General features: G+C 35.6%; 2 protein-coding genes across 7 annotated transcripts; one reads left to right on the top strand and one right to left on the bottom strand.

The window, feature by feature from the left end:
• Window positions 1-238: 238 nt before the first annotated feature.
• On the top strand, window positions 239-6,720 carry cfap99 (cilia and flagella associated protein 99). 6 transcript variants are annotated; one of them, XM_058750188.1, is made up of 16 exons: window positions 239-551; window positions 1,121-1,265; window positions 1,443-1,537; window positions 1,746-1,858; window positions 2,218-2,395; window positions 3,068-3,148; window positions 3,262-3,330; window positions 3,425-3,511; window positions 3,639-3,727; window positions 4,509-4,713; window positions 4,798-4,939; window positions 5,024-5,175; window positions 5,286-5,491; window positions 5,961-6,147; window positions 6,251-6,360; window positions 6,512-6,720. In XM_058750188.1, exons 1-16 carry the CDS (start codon window positions 444-446, stop codon window positions 6,576-6,578), a joined length of 2,034 nt encoding a protein of 677 aa, XP_058606171.1. In that variant the 5' UTR covers window positions 239-443; the 3' UTR covers window positions 6,579-6,720. The 6 variants fall into 6 exon arrangements, with proteins under 6 accessions (XP_058606171.1, XP_058606170.1, XP_058606173.1 ...); XM_058750187.1 differs by having other exon boundaries at window positions 6,248-6,360; XM_058750190.1 differs by having other exon boundaries at window positions 6,501-6,699.
• On the bottom strand, window positions 6,721-16,013 carry rtkn2 (rhotekin 2). The gene is made up of 12 exons (XM_058750194.1): window positions 15,815-16,013; window positions 14,315-14,502; window positions 14,120-14,172; window positions 13,965-14,018; window positions 13,298-13,415; window positions 10,605-10,805; window positions 10,404-10,498; window positions 10,220-10,326; window positions 9,978-10,109; window positions 8,560-8,725; window positions 8,371-8,478; window positions 6,721-8,260 (listed from the first exon to the last, which is right to left on the bottom strand). The coding sequence occupies exons 1-12, from the start codon at window positions 15,944-15,946 to the stop codon at window positions 7,668-7,670; spliced, it is 1,947 nt and encodes a 648-aa protein (XP_058606177.1). The 5' UTR covers window positions 15,947-16,013; the 3' UTR covers window positions 6,721-7,667.
• Between the last annotated feature and the right edge of the window lie 186 nt (window positions 16,014-16,199).

The raw sequence follows: 16,199 nt of genomic DNA, 5'->3' as shown, positions 1-16,199 counted from the left end.
GTACAAATTTGTACACATTTATTTAACTTTACTTTTTTTTGTAAAGCGCTGCACGTTACTGAAACGCTATTTAAATTGATTTTTATTATCACTGATATTATTTAGTTTTTTCACTAAATGCTTAATTTTTGGAACAAAGAGAACAAAGGGAATAGCACTAACAGTACTAAGCTACTGACGTTTCCTCTCAGGAAAGGACCGCCTCGCTGTTGCCAGGCAACAACAAAACACTGTGGCTGCTGCTGGATGGATGTTTTTCATAGGACTGTATCTTATATGAAAACCTGTTCAAGACAACATTTAAGAACTCTTTTTTTTAACACACTGATCATTTTTATTCAAATGCTCAGAATCAGAAAAGCTAAGTAAAAAATATCCACATTATCGGACCGCTATCTATTGATCCGAAAGTATATTTAATTTGGCTGAGAAATCCGGTGAGGATGAACTACAAAGAACTTGTCAACGAGGTCACAAGGCTACTGGACGAGTTTCAAGAAGACAAACAATGCATTGACAGTTTTACAGAGGATACTGCCAAGGATCTTAAGGTATTCTTTTCTAACACAGGCCTATTCTCCTCCATATGCATATTGTCCATAATGGTCGTAATGCATTAAGTTATTAATTACTATAATTTTGTAACTTTCTAAAAGTACTTTAAAATGACTTTCCCCTTGAAAAAGTAAAGTAAGGGATTACTCTTAATTTTTATGTCATTTAATTGCAGTTACTTTTGATGTAATTGCATTAAATGCTGTATAAACAATAGAACAATTCTATATAAACACAATAGTGGATTTAACATCAATTGATATGTTTTTAATGTGCCATTCTCCCTTTAAGAACTTTGGTCAGTTTAAGATTAATTTATGCAATTTTATTTGTATTTTTTATTTGAGAGCAGTTTCTTTGTATTGTTGAACTGGTTGGGGTTTATATGGGAATTAGTAAGTGATTAAGTAATGCAATAGAGAGAGTAGAATAGTAATAGTTAGTATTTAGTACATGAAGATGCAATTAGTAGCTAATGAATTACTTTTTTAGAGTAACTTACACAACACTGTTCTTCACTAGAGACAAATATAAATCATATAGTCTCATGTCTTCTGTTTTTTAGAATCTCTCCTCTTCTGACCAGAAGTTTATTATTGATACGTTTTATGGATGTATCATGCACAAAAAGCTTTTGGATGTTGTGGTCAACATCTTTTACAATCACCATGGAAAAAAATTATTCAGAGTGGATCGAAACCTGTTCATTGGTAAATATATTTTGTTAATGTATAATAATATTTTGTTTCCCCTCAAACTACTGATGGTAATATACTATAGGCTATACTATAACCCAACTATGGTTTCTTTTTGCTATGAAGTTAAATTAGATTCAGGCCCTTAGAAAGGTAACGGATCTAATTTTGTCTTGTGTTTGGTTTTCTCAGTTGTCTGTTATCTCGCCATGTTCTGTCTTGATGATCTTGGCCTGGATAATTTCAGTAGAATTATCAAGTCTCTAGACATCTCAAAAATGCACAAAGTAAGCAAAACACATGTACTATACTCATAAATCCTTTATGTGCGCTATTTTATGGACCAGTTTATTATTATGGACCATCAAATAATATTAAACTAGAAAAACAGAATGAAAGTGTAATTTACAGTGAACTTGAATAGTAACTGAATATAAATATTTCAGCATTGTATTATACATTTACTCATTCTTTGCTTTCTGTCCGGTATCTCAGTTCCTGAGTTTTTTCTTTAATATCAGCAACCTCACAACACACATCCAGAGGGAATGGAGTCACATCTATGATGCTGTTGTTGTAGATAAGAACTGGATCACCCCTTTGCTGAGGTAAAAAATAATAATCAAGGAGAAAGAGTGTTTATTAATGCTGTATATCACATTATTTGACAGTGTGATGCACACTTGATACTTTTAGCTGATGTGATCTATGAAAAAAATAAATACATATCCCAAATTATGTTTTAATAAAAAATTTTTTGTCTGTATGTCATCATTTGAATTAGGTTTATTAATTAGGTGGGTGTTTTTAGGAATCATTCAGTTATTAATGAGAGTATTAATTGTAGCTGATGCCAGAACATGTAACGAATAGATCTTGCTCTAAACAAGCTTTTGCACTTTTATTTCTATTATTTATTTATAGTTGTTAGCAAGCATTGTGCTGATGTCCTTATTCTTATTATCAGATGGTGCATTGAGATTGAGGTGCTGTTGGATCAGCTTGCCAAAAAAATGGGCAGAGGAAATCTGCCAAAAAAATCTCCCAGGAAAAACACTAAACCCAGGGAATTTGATCTGACCCAGCCCAAAGCTCGACCACTCCCTGCTCCTGAAGTCATTCCACAGCAGGACAAGTCCAAGCCGGCAAGTATATACATATACTTGAAGTAATGGAGTATTTATTTTTTGAGTCAGTCTTTGTTTTTTTATTTATTGAAAAAAAAAAACCCCACCCAACTCATTTCATCCTATCATCATTTTATTATTGCATGATTGGTTGTTTGGTAAAAGGCTAAACGATTCATAAGTGACTTAAAACCTTCAGAAACATACTGTCTTTTTATTTTCAGCAGTGACACAAATATTAGACCAACACAAACTGCTAAATCAAAACTAACAACTAAAAATCAATAACTATTGATTTTATCTAAGAGGTCTATGAAACAAAATAAATAATGGTTCATAAATTTTATATATTAATACTCTCAGTTTCTATTAATTAAAAACAAGCACCTTTGTCATAATTATAGCAGAAATATGAGAAGTGGCTTTCAAATATTGCGTTGGACAATGGCGGTGTCACGGGTGCGTGGTTGTAGTTTAAATATAAATGAAAAACAGGAGAACGAAACAGCATCAACTCACTTTTCCCATTTAATAACTTAAGATCGGACAAAACACAAGGGGAGAACTGAGGACTTAACTCGTGACAGGCGGCCTTTGTGTCAAAAAGGCTGAGAACCACTGCATTATGACATTGTTCACTTAGATGGTAAAATTATGTTGATTGTAGCATTTGCTTGCCTCCTTCCTCAGGTACCAACCACAACTCACAGATCTCCAAAGGAACCAGAGATTCTGGATGATATGAAGCAGAGGAACAGACAGAAAGCTTTAGTAAGCCCAATCAGAGAGATACTGGGAAGCAAACTGCTTTTAGGTTTGTCACCATTATTACATTAATTTGCTTTCAGACCTTACCTCATGATGTTTTTTACTTTCTCCATTAGCAAATCTTGAATGACGCAAACTCTCAGCAGTTCAGATGTGCAAATCCGCAGAAGTCTGAGAAAACTCAAGTTAGTGTTTTACAGCACAACTGAATCGAGCTATGTTTTTTCTTCAGTGCTTTAGCATCACAGAATTCAAAGAATTATATTTCCTGATAAACAGAATGTGATATCCCAGATTCTTCAAAGCCATGATGCTGAACTCCAATTTGACAAGCTTTATACTTCTGGAAGCCCTGCCACCCAAAAGGTAATTTGGACTAGATAAAACATGCATTGATAAAAGTTTCTTGACACATACACCATGTGCTTTTGAACCTATTTTGTACTGCTGAGGAACTTGCTGTATGTGAATGTGTCTGTTTATGACGGCACAGATAAACAGCTTACCTGTCAGACTGAACACAACAGCCATACTGCGAGAGGGAGTTTTATATAATCGTCTACTGGAAGAAGAGTTACAAAGGTAGAGTCACACTCTTCAATGGTAATCCGATTTTGTTATTTTTCTCTGTGCAATTACTCAGATGAATTCCAAATTATTTAGACTAATTATCTCAAATTATTCATCATTATTCCAAAGCACTGAGAAGCAACTAATAGCATATTAAAGAAATAACCCAAAAAACTAAACATCTGTCATCATTTACTCACATATTTACAAAACTTATTTTTTTCCATGAAACACAAAAGGAGACATTAAAAAAGGCAAGAAGCACCATAAACTGTCTAATATATAGTTAATATTAGGCACTATTTCTATGCGACTAATCAAATAAATAAATCCTACAACAGGAGTTTCCTTGCTAGTACAGATCCTCTCAGATCAGTACAACTTTGTTTGGGTAAGGGAAAAAAAAATCTAATCTTATAGTGGTAATCTAAGGTGTACCACAAGGCTCAAAGTTAGGTCCTTTGCCCTTTTAAAGATCAGATTTTGCGAGAAACAAACTGAAATCAGAAAAAATCTCAAATCTCATTTATATATATTTAAATATTGCACTTGGAAACATCATACTGGGACACCTGCTTTGACATCAATATTGCAATAGGCCATTGTTTCTTGTGTGGACTACACTTATGGTTCTTCTGGGGTTACTTATAAAATCATTAGATAAATGTGAGATCATAAAATTTTGGGGTGAGCTAACCCTTCAAGGTCAATCATAAAAGTCATAGAGCATTTTCCACAACATTTGTCACGGTGTAGGAAAAATGTTCTAATGTATATGTATTTGGGTGTTCAGATTAGAGCGATTATCGCAGGGTGCAAGTGAGCCGTCTGCGTTCCTGCAGTGGCAGAAGGAGATGAAGGAGAAGGATCTGCAGGAAGAACTAGCTGAGCTGGAGCGCCGAAGACTGGAGGGACGGATCAGCCATGAGGAGGCAGTTCTTGCACGAGAACGTGTCTTGGAGCATAACCACCATAAAGCTCAGCAGACTAAAGAGGAGGTGATGTCATAACAAACATCAGCATTTACAGCAATACATAACTCAATCTGTATTATGTTTATGATGATTAAATGTGTGATTCAGACTGCTGAGCTCATGCGCAAGTATGCAGAGAAACGTCTGAAGGAGGAGAAGGAAATGAGAGAGCTGGTGCAACAAGTGGCCGATGGTCACAAGAACTCCAAAGCCGCCAAAGCTAAGCTGCATGAAATTAAACAACGAATAGGTACAAAAAGTGTTATACGTATAGCATAACATTTTCGCAAAGCATTAAATGGCAATAAATACACACTACGTTGTTTCAAAACAGTTAAGGAGGTCTCAGAGCACAGCAGGGAACTCCTCAGCCAGGCTCTGGAGGAAGCCCAGGTTGAGCTAAGCAGGAAGATGGAGCTTATCCGTCAGATTCGTGCTTTTGAGTCAGTACCTCTGGTCAGACAAAAGTTTGTGGATGACACTGAGGTTAGTTTATTATCTTCTTAAATTTACCAAAAAATTAATTATATACACTACAGGTCAGTGATTTTTATGCAATGGACACAATTTACGTTTCATGATCTTTAAAAACTCAGACTGCGGGTCACGATTTGCTGTGTGAGATGTCTCTGGCGGAGCTGCGGGAGCGTTTGGCACTCCTGAGAGAGTTCGAGCAGAGTGAGCTGGAGGACAGAAGACAGCGCATCTTTCAGGAGAAACAGCTCAAAGAGCAGCTACTGCTAGAACAGCTGGACAATATCGCTCTACGCAGAAGTCTAGCAGAACAGGCCGTTTTGCGCAGGTAACATACTGGCCCTACCACACCAATCCTGCATCAACAAAGTTGGGTCCGAAAGAAAATGCGGACATTGAAAATGTTTGTTTTTTCTAGTTAAACCTGGGGGGAAAAAGACAAGACAGATGATTAAATTTATGGACAGGCACTAGCCTGGCTCAAATCTTCCCTCTTAGATCACTATGACTTTGTTTGGGTAAAGGAACAGACATCTGATCTTACAGTGGTAAAGTATGGCATTCCACAAGGCTCAGTATTGGGTCCTTTGCCCTTTTAAAGAGCTGGTTCTGAACTTCACGTTAATTCCTACAACCTAACTTTTCGCCTATTATTATGCTGCTATACAATGAAAAAAAATTTGAATTAAATTAGAAAAATGCAAAAGTATTTTCACTTGTGGTCTCAGAGTTAAATATGTGGTTAAAAAAAAAAAGGAAAAAAAAAAGGGTTGACTGATTTCGGTTTTGTTTCACAGTCAAGAAGAGAAAAGGATGAGAAATGAACTGCGGGAGGCTGTCAGTAGAGATGAGAGAGTGCTGACCCTACAGAAGACCCTGGAGCAAAAACAACAGGAAAGACAAAAGAGAAAGACCGAAAAAAACAGTATGAAGAAAAACGAGCAGGTGCTTCCACTCACAGTGAAGACCACCCTCAACAAAAAGGTGAGAATAGACTAGAACAGACTCCATGTGTCACAAATTTTGCTTAGTAACACTTCAGATGTTTAATATTGTGTTACATTTTGCCAATAAATGATACAAGCAGCAGGTTCTTGATGAACAGCATTGGCAGGAGTTGGAGCGCAATTTGGAACAACAGATTTACGGGACCTTGCAGCAGTCATCTAAAAAAAATGGTGCTGGCCAGAACCACAGGCGAGTTTACTGATAAATGTAAAATTATACTTTTTTTTTTGAACGAGTAGAAGAAACTGATATTGTAAAATGTCTAGGAATTATATCAAAAATTAAAAGTAATGATACTTGGTACTAAAGCATGTTATCTATATTTTAAGTTGCATTTTAGGTCATCTAACACAGGCCTGGTTGACGTTACCCCAATAATTTGGGAAGAAATGCAGATTTACTGTTGAGAGAACAGTGTTTTTGCTGTGGAAATTAAACTGAATGATTGCATGAGTTTTTTTTTTTCCATACTGAAATATTTCTAATCAAAATACTACAGTAACAAAAGGCATTCTCTGTATTGAATAAGGACATCAGAATAAACCAGTTTAGTACAACTTTTTAATGTTGTTCCATTTCATTTTAGCAAAATTACTACAAATATCTTTTCCTAGATTAATGCCCAAAGAAAACTTGTTGATAAAGAGTGAATTACTCTAAAACAACTGAAATAGAACAGTTCCAAACAACAGAAACCATGTATTGCACAAGTACCACCGTAACAACATGAATTATCTTGAAAATAATCTACAACAACATCATTTAGTGGAATGCATTGTGTGTGTGCTACTTAAACATTCAGAAGTGTACATAAATGAAACGATGATAGTAAACAAATCATAAATTTACCCAACAAGACATTTTCATACACTGTACCCTACGTAGTGTTTCATAGTGCTCAGACCTTGTATAAAAAAGTAACTATTTTGATCCAATACAACAGTATGAAGATTACACCCTTAGTGTCATGAAAAATAAATGTTAAAATGTTATTTACCTGTTTAATAATATGTGTCCGTTTTCAAACTACAGACACATATTTTGACATTATCGGTCATATAAAGGTAAAAATGAAAACGCATACTAAAATGACGCATCAGCTGCCGGCCAAAAGTGCTTGGTTGTAGTGGTTACATCATGAGTGGTTATTACAGACAACTAGCTTTATAAAACATGATATTCAAGTGACTTTAACAGTAAATCAAGATTGAAATGAACTGGGTCATCATGGAGTCATGAAAATGAAAACTGTTATTTTAAAAACAATTAAAATAGTAAGACTTTACAAAAAGTAGCAAATTTTGTCTGATTCTGGGTGTTTGTTCAAGCTAGAACAAACAAGGAAGGCCATTTATACATTCACTCCCAGCATTCTCGTCCACATTTGATATGATCAATGAAAGCAAAAGAGGGAGTTTATCTCCTCATGAATCCAAGGACATTTCATCTTTCCATAGCAGATCATTAATCAAAGAGATGTCTCGCGCCTCATTAATTCACCAGGCTTTTGGGTTCATCTTCTCTCTGAATGACATCCTCAGTTTGTTCCTCGGGGCCGGCACAGGTGGCTGAGGGGCCTGACTGTATTCTTTTCCAGGATTTTCAGGTATATCTGACTCTTCATCTCTTTTCTGAGGAACACAAGGGTGCTGACAGGGCTCGATCTGTCCAAGGGGTGCGTTTTTGCGAGTGGATGTGTGGCTCTTCTGCAACTGCTGAATGATGGCAGAGAATTTAGCATCGAGCGAGGGTCGCCCCGTCCGAGGCCTCGCCGCCTTACAGTTCTCTTTCTCCTGATTGGAAACTACGCTGGTAGGCTGAACAAACGGTAATTTATCAGGAGGGGGTGGAGGTGCTCTCCTCTTCTTTTTGCTGGCCGTGACGGGACTCGCAATAGACTGATTGCTTTCTTTACCTGGTGACAGAACTGTTTTTTGTACCACCATTGGCCGGGATCCTTCAAACAGTGCTGCCCAATGAGGAGGCTCTGTGTCCTCCTCCAGACCAATGAGAAAGCGCCCATCAGTTTCCTCAATCTTATTGTGAATTATGTCAGTCAAGCTCTCAAATTTCCCAGGGGACCCGATGCCTGAAAAGAATACATTTTTAAACAAGCAATTAACAGAAATGATAGGAAGTTGGACTATAACTCCTCCCAATTCAGTCAAATCAATGACAAATATATCCTTCATCACTCACTCAGATCATTATAAACAGAGTCAGCTTGCTTGGTGAGAAAGAGCGGGGGTTTGCGTGGTGACACAACCTCAATTTCCATAAGCTTGTCACACGTGTGTTGCCACTGACCTGAAGAATAAGTTCATATTAATGGTTTAGACATACAGTTTAGTAGCAAAAAGATTTCTAACAGATGTCAGGTGAACTTACTCTGGTCATAAATGTGCTGCCAGAATGCATCCAGCCACTCCTGCATAACATCAGGGGTTTCAGTAATGAACACATGACTGGCAGAGTCTCCGTTTCCCGGGTTTATCAGGTTGAGTCTAGTGCCAGTCCTCTGGTGATCCTTTCCTACCACACGAATACGGGTGTCCTGCATGAACACACACACAAACTCATTTTATAATGGTTCTCCCATCTAATGAATCATGTAGCAATGTATCCCAAGTGGTAAAGCTTTGTCTGTTGCTATTATTGCCATGACTTTTAAGGCCCGTTCACACCAAGGACGATAACTATAAAGATATAGTTCTAAAAATCGTTCTCAATATTAAAGAATAGCAGAGTTCACATATAAGTGTTCAGAATAAACAGACGATATCGTAATATCGTTATCGTTCTTGGTGTGAACGGGGCTTTAATGTTGACTGCAATTAAATTATTGTGTTAACAATAAACTTCAAGATTAGAAAGGCTGCATTACCACAATAGCGGTCTAAAGTAATTGCAGATTATAATATAAGAGTTATTGACTGATATTAGATTTTTTTTTTAGTTAAATCAGGTCATATTGCATAGGTATTTGTGCTTGCTCATTTTCTCTATTTTTACATTTGGATTACTCTTGTTGTGATTGAAGGCTTATTTTACAAAAGTTTAATAACAAGATCTTTAGCAAATCTAAAAGTTTAACGTCCATTTTTCATATATCACAGTGGTGTGATGCCAAAATTCACTTTTAGTATCTAAAACTTTAATATGCTAATTTTAAATCTAAAGCCAAAATAGCCAATATAATTTAATATCTGATTCTGCCATTATTGGTCATAACAACCTATGGTTACTCGTTTTTGGTTTCAGGCCAGAATAGTAATACTGGTGAAGCAGAGCTATTTTAGTATTATTTATATACTCTTATGGTGTTTAACATTTTGAATTAGCTTTCATATTTTCTGTTTTTATTTTAATTTTAGTAATTGTTTCATGTGCTTTTACCATTAATTTATTTTATATTTCTATATAGTGTCAATTTATTTTTATTTTAGTTTTAGTCATTTTAGCACTTCAAATTGTTTTATTTCTGTTAGGTGTCAAGGCAATATTTCTAATTATTGTTAAAGGTTTTTTAAATGTAATATTTGTTTTATTTATTTAAAATGATTAAAAGGTTTTTTTTTTTAATATATAGTTTTAGCAACACAACACCAATAACAACACTGGTTCAAAGACAAACATCTTGTTCTTTTTTAAAAGTACACTAATGAATCATGCATGAAACCTGGATATTTTTATTTATGGCTTTATTTTGATTTTAAATTCAAACATAATAGCACACTTGATCTTAGACAAGAAAAATACATTGTGAAATAATAATTTAAAAAAGCCATTTTAAAAATGTTTCTTACCTTATTTATGAGAATAATGAGGCTGGGCTCCACTTTTGCTTGGATTTCTTCAGGTGAATAATAGCATGAAATCTGTCCGGCCTTCAGCACACAGTACAGCTTACAGCGGCGCTGCAAACCCTCAATGCTTTGCTAAGTGGAAAATCAAAACGCTGATCTTACAAATTTTATTTTTATTTAGAAATGTTATTGAATTGTTGTGACACATATACTTCCTAGAAAACCACAAGTTCCTGTCTTACCTGTTGGCTCAGGTATCCGCTCATCATGTCTTGTGTCATGCAGTCAGGTTGTGCCACCAGCTTACAGCACAAGTTACCATATAACGGCAGCCATGACGAAGCCTCCACTGACAGACCAATGGCAGAAAGTCAATCAGAACCATTATGCAAGTCAATTATTAAAATGTGGCTTGTTTGCGCTTACCATTTTGCAAGATTATAAGGGAATGAGACTGGAAAGATCCCTCTGCCTGCTCCAAACCCAATGTGGTGTACGCCAACAATGAGTATCGAGCACCTCTGTCACAAAAAAAGAAACCGATATTACAGGCATTTTACTAATTTTATTAATTTAACAAAAAAAATACTTTAAAAGGTAATGAACGTAATATCCATCCTTGCATACAGTGGTATTGGGTTGGACTGGAGGAAAGTGTCTGGATCTCCTCCATCCAGAAGAGGGCAGTGTTTCCTGCCTGAGGATCTGCCAAAAGAGGAGCGCAGCTTCCTTGCTAGTTTTTTTGGAGTGTTGACATAGGTGGTCTCCTCCTCCAGTCCACAGCTATACAGCTCAAATGTCAGTTCAAAGTCCGGCTTAACTTCAGAGCTGTTGAAGATATTGAAACTGAGCTCAGAACTCAGAGACCATTCAACAGTCAGGCCATTCAAGCCCGTTTAAACAACAGTTTTCAATTCAATTCAATATTGCTTTATTGGCATGACTGTAAAAAATACAATATTGCCAAAGCTTGAAATATATGTGGAGAAATATAATAATGAAAAGATCAAAATAATAGAATAAAAACCTTATAACAATATAAACTTAAATAAACAGTGTAACAAATAAGAACTTATTATGTGAACATTTCATACCACAGTGTTTAACACAAACACACAGGCTGAGGGTCACCGTGGTAGACAGTAGGGAAACACTTTGAGGTCAGACGTAATACACATACAGGGTTGCTGCAGGATTTTTAAGCTCAAATTTAAGACTTTTTAAGACCTTTTTTTAAGACCTGCACAAATAAAATTAATACCATATGAGCAGGGTAGGGAATGAATGAATGTAAAAAGCATGATTTACAGTTCAGATTTCACAAAACAAAAAGTTTTATAAATTATGCACTTCACATTTCAGCCTTTAAACCATTTTTTAAGAAAATGGATGAGTCAAAAGTATTAATTATATTAATTTAAACAATTATCAATAAATTATTATGTGTGACCCTGGACCACAAAACTAGTCTTAAGTCGCTGGGGTATATTTGTCGCAATAGCCAACATTGTATGGGTCAAAATTATTGATTTTTATTTTATGCCAAAAATCATTAGGATATTAAGCAAAGATCATGTTCAATGAAGATATTTTGTAAATTTCCTACTGTAAATTAGTAATACAGTATGCATTGTTAAGAACTTCATTTGGACAGCTTTAAAGGAGATTTTCTCAATATTTTGTTTGTTTGTTTTTTGCACCCTCAGATTCCAGATTTTCAAATAGTTGTATCTCGGCCAAATGTTGTCCGATCCTAACAAACCATACATCAATGGAAAGCTTATTTATTCAGCTCTCAGATGATGTATAAATCTCAATTTTGAAAAATTGACACTTAAGACTGGTTTTGTGGTCCAGGGTCACATATTAATTAAATAACATACAAACACATTTTAGTGTTTAGATTTTTATAATGAATTATCTCCTTATCGATCCACCAGTTCACATTTACAGCTCTGCGTGTTTGCAGGGTGAAAACATGGGTCGATTTTTGCATTGCAACAAAAACAACCCAATGTTCCTGCAATACTGGAGGCTGCAGTTCTAGGACCGCATAGGACCCTATTTTTTGGGACAGCACCATCTATTCCAACAGAGGAGACCTGATTCAAACATCAAACAAACAGATGTAAACAAACAGCACATCAGACGTGAAGCGCCATGCTAATTAACCAAGTCTCAAGACAGACACAAGTCTTCTTTCCAAGAAAACTGAATTTTAAACCAGAATATATTGAAATAAATGAGGTTAAATATTTCAAGAGGGTTACCAACAGGTATGTTTAGAGTTAGGAGTTGGTTAGGACAATAATTAAGTGTATACAATTAAATAACTACATAATTCCTTAAAAATAATAATATACAGAATTGAATACCAAGTGCTATAAAATAGTATGAGCCACTAATATTCAATCATTTAGCAGACGCTTTTATCCAAAGCGACTTATAAATGAGGACAATGGAAGCAATCAAAATCAAGAAAAGAGCAATGATATGCAAGTGCTATAACAAGTCTCATTTAGCCTAACGCAGTACATGTAGCAAGAGATTTTTTTTAAATTATATAATAAACAAAAAGAAAGCATAGAATAGAAAAAGTATAGAGAAAGCTGGTGTTAGAGGCCTTTTTTTGCTTTTGCTAATTGTATAATAAACAAAAAGAAAACAGAATACAAAAAGATTAGAAAAGCTAGTGTTCGTTTTTTTTTTTTTTTTTTTAAAGAATAGAATTACAATAGAGAGAGGTTCACGTTCTTCATTCTCTCTTACATTCTTTTTGGCTCATTAAAAATTAATCTTGCTGCCACGTTCTGGATTAATTGTAAAGGTTTGATAGAACTGGCTGGAAGACCTGACATAATACATACATGCAAAAAATAAATAAATAAAATAATTAAAAAACAAACAAACAAGCAAAAAAACTATAGGGTCCTAGAAATCCAGTTCTGAAACTACAGCCTCCAGTATCGCAGGAATACCCTGCTCACAACAGCAGCCCTATTGAACACGCAGATTCATTCTCTGCCAGCAGGAGGCGCTTTCGAGCGGTTTCCGCGGTAACAGCAGAACACAAAGCAGAGCAGCACCTGACTTTGAAACATGCAGCCCTTATATTTATTTATAGCCTTTTGAAGTTTAATCGTCACACTAAGCTGTATCGCGATTCTGGTCTGTACCCAAATTTAAGACCTCTTGAAATCATAATTAAGACCTTTTAAAGACTTTTTAAGGATGCGCGGGAACCCTGACATATTACACACATTATGTTTTCATATTGTTCTCAAATCACTATAGAGAAATAGGGAAAGCTGAGAACTTACAAAATTTTGACACCTTCAAAGCAAATATCAGTCATTGAGGGATCTGCAATCACCATTTCAGTGTCAAAAATCTCTGAGTCAATCTTCATCAAACAGAAAACTGCCACCCGCTGCACATCTGTTGGGTTCAGATACACATGACATCAGCATAAACGGCTATATGAACATATTTACATATACATACACACACACACATATACATATATATATATATATATAAAATACAATTTAAAATACCTGGTTTCCATTTATTCCATAATATATAAACCCTTAATTTTTGCAGTTTTCATTGTCACATATTGCTTCAGAAATCATTTTAATATGCTAATTTAGTGCTCAAGAAACATCTCATCAATTTTGAAAACAGCTGCTTAGTATTTTTGAGGAAACAGTGATCAATTTTTTTCAAGATTCTTTGATGAATAGGGCAGCATTTATTTAATACAAAAAGTGTGTGTAACATTATAAAATGTCTTTACTGTCATTTTTGATCAATAAAAAGCCCCGTTACTTGATAAAGTTATTAACTTAAAACTTTTGAATGGTAATGTGCAAGCAAAACCATACATTTATTACTAATAAAAGTCAAAACAGACACCATTTATCCATAACATTAGCAAGGATATTATATTTTTTCTAATAATTACAATATAAAACCGGCACTTACTCCCTTTGCTGTTAAAATGTTCTGTATCTTTCCAAAACAATGGAATTCGTAGGCCTGGATAAGCAAAAGAAAAATACATGAGCCAAAAACAAACTAATACAAAATTAATACATATAACAGACACAGTTATAAAAAGAGAAAAGTTGTTAACTTACCAGATATGGCTACCTTTCCCTTACAAGGGATTTGGTCCAGAGAGTCTGAGGACCTTAAATAAAGGAAACAAGAATTTTAATGACCATTTCTTTCTTATATGCATGTCTGATAATAATTTACATTAAAAATAAAACAACTTTCCACTAAATACTCTCAGCAAAAAGAACAGCTGGCAATACACCTGCTGCTCTAACCTTCTGATGTCCTGCTGCTCTTTCCTCCTCTGGGCTTCACTCATGTAGGCTTTAATTCGGGCATTACAGGTTAACAGACTCCTGGAGGCATCCAACACCTGCTCTTTTTTAGTGCTGGCAACAAGAAGCTTGTAAGCCCCAGCTCTCATCCGCATCTCAAACTCCAACTTTTCCTTAATATCACAGTCCTATTGAAAGGATACAATTATCAGTCAGGAGAAATGAAATAGCTTTATGGACAAGTGCTCTCAAAACACAGTTCTGGGTATAAAGACTAAAGGAAGAACAAACTGGGAGAGAACAACGCTATCAAACAATCTATTCTACAATAATTCCTAAAGCAGGTGCATACTGACACATGAAGAGATGAGATATGGGTACTGGGCACCACTGGTCTGGACACTGAAGAAATGAAAATGACGCAATGAAGTAACATCAAAACAGATGGAAGAGAAGTGGAGCTCACCCTCCTCGAAGCTCTTATCATATAAAAGGAAAAGCAGGTCTCTGATAACCGACAATGAAGCATGGATTGATGAAAGTGAGTGGAAGTAATGGAAGTCTGACTCATTTCTGCGAATCGGTTCTTTTGAACAGTTTGTTTTAAAACTTCGATTCAGTGAATCTTTTGTCCATCCATAATCATGTGGACCCTGGTGTATTACAGTTACATTTAGACAAAGTTACAGTTACAAAGTAGACGGAAAAGAAAAAGAATAACGGAGAACGCAAAGTGTAGAGGATACACGTTAGTGTAGAGGGTAACGTAATATTTTTTAATAAAGAAAGAAAACAAGTAGACAGAATAGAAAAAGAATAGAGTTCGCTAGTGTTAGAGGGTCATTTTTTAATAAAAAGAAAACAAGTAGTTAGAATAGAATAGATTTGGCTCCGGACGAATCGGACTTTGATCGGGTTTTCGTTTAAATGAGTCAGATGACTTGTTGACGCGAGAACTGCTCGCAATGATTCAGTCCGATTCGTGAACGGATCGGTTCTGTGAATCGGTTCAGCAGATTTATTGGGGGAAACGTCCGATTCACATGAATCGATTCGTTCACGAGAGTGGGTGGTGAAGAGGAGAGGGACAAAAAAAAAGACAAAACAATCTAAACACTCACTTTCTAAAAAGCAATCCCAATTTTAGAGCTGTGTGATGATGTTTCAGAATTAAATACGCCAAGATTATATATATTTTTTTCGCATCGAATCATGAATCGTTTGCCCCATTGGGGCATTTCAAAACAGATCACAGAACATCAGTGAAACATGATCACACGCTCCCATACACAGACTACCTTTAGTTTCTTAGAAATCTGTCGTATGTACAACAAATTCATGTCTTCTATTATCTGCTGCGTGTCATTCACACTTGTGCATCGCTTCATATGTCTGTCTTTGGCCTGAGAAAGTATTTAATGTGCCGGTTAGTCTTGAATAATAACAACCACATTCCAGACATGAAAAAACAAAACGTGAACTTCAGCAACACAAACTCACCTCGTTTTGAAAAAACATGCTTTCTCTTATTTTCTTTCTCTTAATCTCCATAGCGAGAGACGAACACGACGATACCGTGGACCGAGTGGCAATATTTCGTTTAAAATGTTGAATATCCCGCGGCGGATCCATACTGGCCTCTTCCTCAAGACAAGCCCCTCTCCGCACAACAAACCAACGGATTACACAAGCGCCAATCCACCAATCAGCTGCTTTCAAAGCGCTCCGTTGCCTACACAACAGTTGGGCGATACCATTTTCAAACTCGGAAAGGTTGGACTAGCGATAGAGTTAAGTAGGTTTGCATTTATAAGTTGAATTTATTAATACGTTTTTGTAACATTCAAAATAATCATTATATAAAATACATTTTAAGCATGTTTAT

Source organism: Onychostoma macrolepis, chromosome 17 (assembly GCF_012432095.1).
Source record: "Onychostoma macrolepis isolate SWU-2019 chromosome 17, ASM1243209v1, whole genome shotgun sequence".
NCBI lineage: Eukaryota > Metazoa > Chordata > Actinopteri > Cypriniformes > Cyprinidae > Onychostoma > Onychostoma macrolepis.
Note: the sequence above shows the minus strand (reverse complement) of the source record. Positions and strands in the feature narration are given on the sequence as shown.

What these genes read in the sequence shown, in the direction of transcription:
- cfap99 (XM_058750187.1), top strand. Translation starts at nt 444, where the DNA reads ATGAACTACAAAGAACTTGTCAACGAGGTCACAAGGCTACTGGACGAG. An exon ending in CTCAGCAGACTAAAGAGGAG is followed by an intron (nt 4,714 to 4,797) that starts GTGATGTCATAA and finishes TGTGTGATTCAG; the next exon opens with ACTGCTGAGCTCATGCGCAA. An exon ending in TGAAATTAAACAACGAATAG is followed by an intron (nt 4,940 to 5,023) that starts GTACAAAAAGTG and finishes GTTTCAAAACAG; the next exon opens with TTAAGGAGGTCTCAGAGCAC.
- rtkn2 (XM_058750194.1), bottom strand. Translation starts at nt 15,946, where the DNA reads ATGGATCCGCCGCGGGATATTCAACATTTTAAACGAAATATTGCCACT. An exon ending in TTTGAAGGTGTCAAAATTTT is followed by an intron (nt 10,806 to 13,297) that starts GTAAGTTCTCAG and finishes TATCTTCAACAG; the next exon opens with CTCTGAAGTTAAGCCGGACT. An exon ending in CAGTCCAACCCAATACCACT is followed by an intron (nt 10,499 to 10,604) that starts GTATGCAAGGAT and finishes TTTTTGTGACAG; the next exon opens with AGGTGCTCGATACTCATTGT.